Below are 5,000 nucleotides of genomic sequence, written 5' to 3'. Positions count from 1 at the left end.
TGTGGTTGTTGTTGTGGTTGGTGTTGTGGTTGGTGTTGTAGTTGGTGTTGTAGTTGGTGTTGTAGTTGGTGTTGTAGTTGGTGTTGGTGTTGTGGTTGGTGTTGTGGTTGGTGTGTGGTGTTGTGGTTGGTGTTGTGGTTGGTGTTGTAGTTGGTGTTGTGGTTGGTGTTGTAGTTGGTGTTGTGGTTGTTGTTGTAGTTGGTGTTGTGGTTGGTGTTGTGGTTGTTGTTGTGGTTGGTGTTGTGGTTGGTGTTGTGGTTGGTGTTGTAGTTGGTGTTGTGGTTGGTGTTGGTGTTGTAGTTGGTGTTGTGGTTGGTGTTGTAGTTGTTGTTGTGGTTGGTGTTGTAGTTGGTGTTGGTGTTGTAGTTGGTGTTGTGGTTGGTGTTGTGGTTGGTGTTGTGGTTGGTGTTGTTGTTGGTGTTGTAGTTGGTGTTGTGGTTGGTGTTGTGGTTGGTGTTGGTGTTGTGGTTGGTGTTGTGGTTGGTGTTGTGGTTGGTGTTGTAGTTGGTGTTGTGGTTGGTGTTGGTGTTGTGGTTGGTGTTGGTGTTGTAGTTGTTGTTGTGGTTGGTGTTGTGGTTGGTGTTGTGGTTGGTGTTGTGGTTGGTGTTGTGGTTGGTGTTGGTGTTGTGGTTGGTGTTGTGGTTGGTGTTGTGGTTGGTGTTGTGGTTGTGGTTGTTGTTGTGGTTGGTGTTGTGGTTGGTGTTGTGGTTGGTGTTGTGGTTGGTGTTGTGGTTGGTGTTGTGGTTGGTGTTGTGGTTGTTGTTGTGGTTGGTGTTGTGGTTGGTGTTGGTGTTGTGGTTGTGGTTGGTGTTGTGGTTGGTGTTGTGGTTGGTGTTGTGGTTGGTGTTGTGGTTGGTGTTGGGGTTGGTGTTGTGGTTGGTGTTGTGGTTGGTGTTGTGGTTGTTGTTGTGGTTGGTGTTGTGGTTGTTGTTGTGGTTGGTGTTGTGGTTGGTGTTGTGGTTGGTGTTGTGGTTGGGGTTGTGGTTGGTGTTGTGGTTGGTGTTGTTGTTGGTGTTGTTGTTGGTGTTGTGGTTGGTGTTGTTGTTGTGGTTGGTGTTGTGGTTGGTGTTGTGGTTGGTGTTGTGGTTGGTGTTGTGGTTGGTGTTGTGGTTGGTGTTGTGGTTGGTGTTGTTGTTGTGGTTGGTGTTGTAGTTGGTGTTGTGGTTGGTGTTGTGGTTGGTGTTGTGGTTGGTGTTGTGGTTGTGGTTGTTGTTGTGGTTGGTGTTGTGGTTGGTGTTGTGGTTGGTGTTGTGGTTGGTGTTGTGGTTGGTGTTGTGGTTGGTGTTGTGGTTGTTGTTGTGGTTGGTGTTGTGGTTGGTGTTGGTGTTGTGGTTGTGGTTGGTGTTGTGGTTGGTGTTGTGGTTGGTGTTGTGGTTGGTGTTGGGGTTGGTGTTGTGGTTGGTGTTGTGGTTGGTGTTGTGGTTGTTGTTGTGGTTGGTGTTGTGGTTGTTGTTGTGGTTGGTGTTGTGGTTGGTGTTGTGGTTGGTGTTGTGGTTGGGGTTGTGGTTGGTGTTGTGGTTGGTGTTGTTGTTGGTGTTGTTGTTGGTGTTGTGGTTGGTGTTGTTGTTGTGGTTGGTGTTGTGGTTGGTGTTGTGGTTGGTGTTGTGGTTGGTGTTGTGGTTGGTGTTGTGGTTGGTGTTGTGGTTGGTGTTGTTGTTGTGGTTGGTGTTGTAGTTGGTGTTGTGGTTGGTGTTGTGGTTGGTGTTGTGGTTGGTGTTGTGGTTGGGGTTGTGGTTGGTGTTGTGGTTGGTGTTGTTGTTGGTGTTGTGGTTGGTGTGTGGTTGTTGTTGTGGTTGGTGTTGTGGTTGGTGTTGTGGTTGGTGTTGTGGTTGGTGTGTGGTTGTTGTTGTGGTTGGTGTTGTGGTTGTGGTTGGTGTTGTGGTTGGTGTGTGGTTGGTGTGTGGTTGTGGTTGGTGTTGTGGTTGGTGTTGTGGTTGGTGTTGTGGTTGGTGTGTGGTTGTTGTTGTGGTTGGTGTTGTGGTTGGTGTTGTGGTTGGTGTTGTAGTTGGTGTTGTGGTTGGTGTTGTAGTTGGTGTTGTGGTTGGTGTTGGTGTTGTGGTTGGTGTTGTGGTTGGTGTTGTTGTTGGTGTTGTGGTTGGTGTTGTGGTTGGTGTTGTAGTTGGTGTTGTGGTTGGTGTTGGTGTTGTGGTTGGTGTTGTGGTTGGTGTTGTGGTTGGTGTGTGGTGTTGTGGTTGGTGTGTGGTGTTGTGGTTGGTGTTGTGGTTGGTGTTGTAGTTGGTGTTGTGGTTGGTGTTGTGGTTGGTGTTGTGGTTGGTGTTGTGGTTGGTGTTGGTGTTGTGGTTGGTGTTGTGGTTGGTGTTGTGGTTGGTGTGTGGTTGGTGTTGTGGTTGGTGTTGTGGTTGGTGTTGTGGTTGGTGTTGGTGTTGTGGTTGGTGTTGTGGTTGGTGTGTGGTTGGTGTTGTGGTTGGTGTTGTGGTTGGTGTTGGTGTTGTGGTTGGTGTGTGGTGTTGTGGTTGGTGTTGTGGTTGGTGTTGTGGTTGGTGTTGTGGTTGGTGTTGTGGTTGGTGTTGTGGTTGGTGTTGTGTACCTTTAGGTAGTAAACCAGCAGCTCATTGAGGGCGGGGTCTGCGTTCAGGTTGACCAGGAAGCACTTGTCCTCTCCAACTTTGATCCCAGACGTCTCCAGGGAGATCCCCATACTCTCTAGCTGCTGCTGACGCTCCTGTGGAAATACAACAAACATACAAGTCATTTTACCTCTGCACAGACAGTTACTACCAACGGTTTAGTCCGAATGCAGAAGCTTCCATGTGATTTGAATGTGCTAAATGAATGTGAGTGAGTGCATAGGTTACCGTAGCAATCTCCTCTGTGTTGCGTAGTTTCTGCTCCCAGGTAACAGTCATCTCCTGGATCAGCTTCTCTGACTCCTGAAGCCTCTCCTTCAGCTCTGGAGCCTTTAGAGACTGGAACATAGACACACAGAGACACACACGGACCAGTCAAAACGGACCAGCCAGGACGGACCAGTCAGAACGGACCAGTCAGAACGGACCAGTCAGGACGGACCAGCCAGGACGGACCAGTCAGAACGGACCAGCCAGGACGGACCAGTCAGAACGGACCAGTCAGGACGGACCAGTCAGGACGGACCAGTCAGGACGGACCAGCCAGGACGGACCAGTCAGAACGGACCAGCCAGGACGGACCAGTCAGAACGGACCAGTCAGGACGGACCAGTCAGAACGGACCAGTCAGGACGGACCAGTCAGGACGGACCAGTCAGAACGGACCAGTCAGAACGGACCAGCCAGGACGGACCAGTCAGAACGGACCAGTCAGGATGGACCAGCCAGGACGGACCAGTCAGAGCGGACCAGTCAGGACGGACCTGCCAGGACGGACCAGTCAGAACGGACCAGCCAGGACGGACCAGCCAGGACGGACCAGTCAAAACGGACCAGCCAGGACGTGTGTGTGTGCCTCTGTGTGTGTCTCCTACCTCAGCCTGAGAGAGCTGTACTCTGAGTTTCTCCACTTCCTCCCGGAGCTCTCTGATGATCCGGGCGTTGGGGTCTTCATTGACGACGGCGTGGTTGACGATCCTCTTGGCGCGGTCTGCGTAACGCAGCGTGGACAACGTCTCCTCGTAGTTATCAGCTGCTGGGCTCACCGTGGCGATCATACACGTCTTACTGTTGCCACCCAGGTTGTCCTGGCAACACCGAGGGAGAGGAACAAACAGTTGAATTGATAGACAGTTGTAACGTTGTGTTGGTGATGTGAACAGTACGGTAGTACAGCAGTTGTAATGTTGTGTTGGTGAATGTGACCAGTACGGTAGTACAGCAGTTGTAATGTTGTGTTGGTGATGTGAACAGTACGGTAGTACAGCAGTTGTAACGTTGTGTTGGTGATGTGAACAGTACGGTAGTACAGCAGTTGTAATGTTGTGTTGGTGATGTGAACAGTACGGTAGTACAGCAGTTGTAATGTTGTGTTGGTGATGTGAACAGTACGGTAGTACAGCAGTTGTAATGTTGTGTTGGTGATGTGAACAGTACGGTAGTACAGCAGTTGTAACGTTGTGTTGGTGATGTGAACAGTACGGTAGTACAGCAGTTGTAACGTTGTGTTGGTGATGTGAACAGTACGGTAGTACAGCAGTTGTAACGTTGTGTTGGTGATGTGAACAGTACGGTAGTACAGCAGTTGTAACGTTGTGTTGGTGATGTGAACAGTACGGTAGTACAGCAGTTGTAATGTTGTGTTGGTGATGTGAACAGTACGGTAGTACAGCAGTTGTAATGTTGTGTTGGTGATGTGAACAGTACGGTAGTACAGCAGTTGTAATGTTGTGTTGGTGATGTGAACAGTACGGTAGTACAGCAGTTGTAATGTTGTGTTGGTGATGTGAACAGTACGGTAGTACAGCAGTTGTAACGTTGTGTTGGTGATGTGAACAGTACGGTAGTACAGCAGTTGTAACTGTTGTGTTGGTGATGTGAACAGTACGGTAGTACAGCAGTTGTAACGTTGTGTTGGTGATGTGAACAGTACGGTAGTACAGCAGTTGTAACGTTGTGTTGGTGATGTGAACAGTACGGTAGTACAGCAGTTGTAACGTTGTGTTGGTGATGTGAACAGTACGGTAGTACAGCAGTTGTAACTGTTGTGTTGGTGATGTGAACAGTACGGTAGTACAGCAGTTGTAATGTTGTGTTGGTGATGTGAACAGTACGGTAGTACAGCAGTTGTAATGTTGTGTTGGTGATGTGAACAGTACGGTAGTACAGCAGTTGTAACGTTGTGTTGGTGATGTGAACAGTACGGTAGTACAGCAGTTGTAATGTTGTGTTGGTGATGTGAACAGTACGGTAGTACAGCAGTTGTAACGTTGTGTTGGTGATGTGAACAGTACGGTAGTACAGCAGTTGTAACGTTGTGTTGGTGATGTGAACAGTACGGTAGTACAGCAGTTGTAACGTTGTGTTGGTGAATGTGAACAGTACGGTAGTACAGCAGTTGTAACGTTGTGT

At 49.0% G+C, this 5,000-nt stretch overlaps 1 protein-coding gene across 1 annotated transcript in view; it reads right to left on the bottom strand.

The window, feature by feature from the left end:
* kif13a (kinesin family member 13A) overlaps window positions 1–5,000 on the bottom strand; it is a 77,967-nt gene that overhangs the window by 60,322 nt on the left and 12,645 nt on the right. Inside the window, exons 6-8 of the mRNA XM_038976451.1 lie at window positions 3,464–3,676; window positions 2,817–2,927; window positions 2,549–2,683 (exon numbers count right to left, since the gene is read on the bottom strand). Coding sequence (XP_038832379.1) covers window positions 2,549–2,683; window positions 2,817–2,927; window positions 3,464–3,676 — 459 coding nt within the window. The remainder of the gene's footprint in view (window positions 1–2,548; window positions 2,684–2,816; window positions 2,928–3,463; window positions 3,677–5,000) is intronic.

Source organism: Salvelinus namaycush, chromosome 37, assembly GCF_016432855.1.
Source record: "Salvelinus namaycush isolate Seneca chromosome 37, SaNama_1.0, whole genome shotgun sequence".
Taxonomy (NCBI): domain Eukaryota; kingdom Metazoa; phylum Chordata; class Actinopteri; order Salmoniformes; family Salmonidae; genus Salvelinus; species Salvelinus namaycush.
The sequence above is the reverse complement of the archived record's forward strand: the minus strand, read 5'-3'. Positions and strand labels throughout refer to the sequence as shown.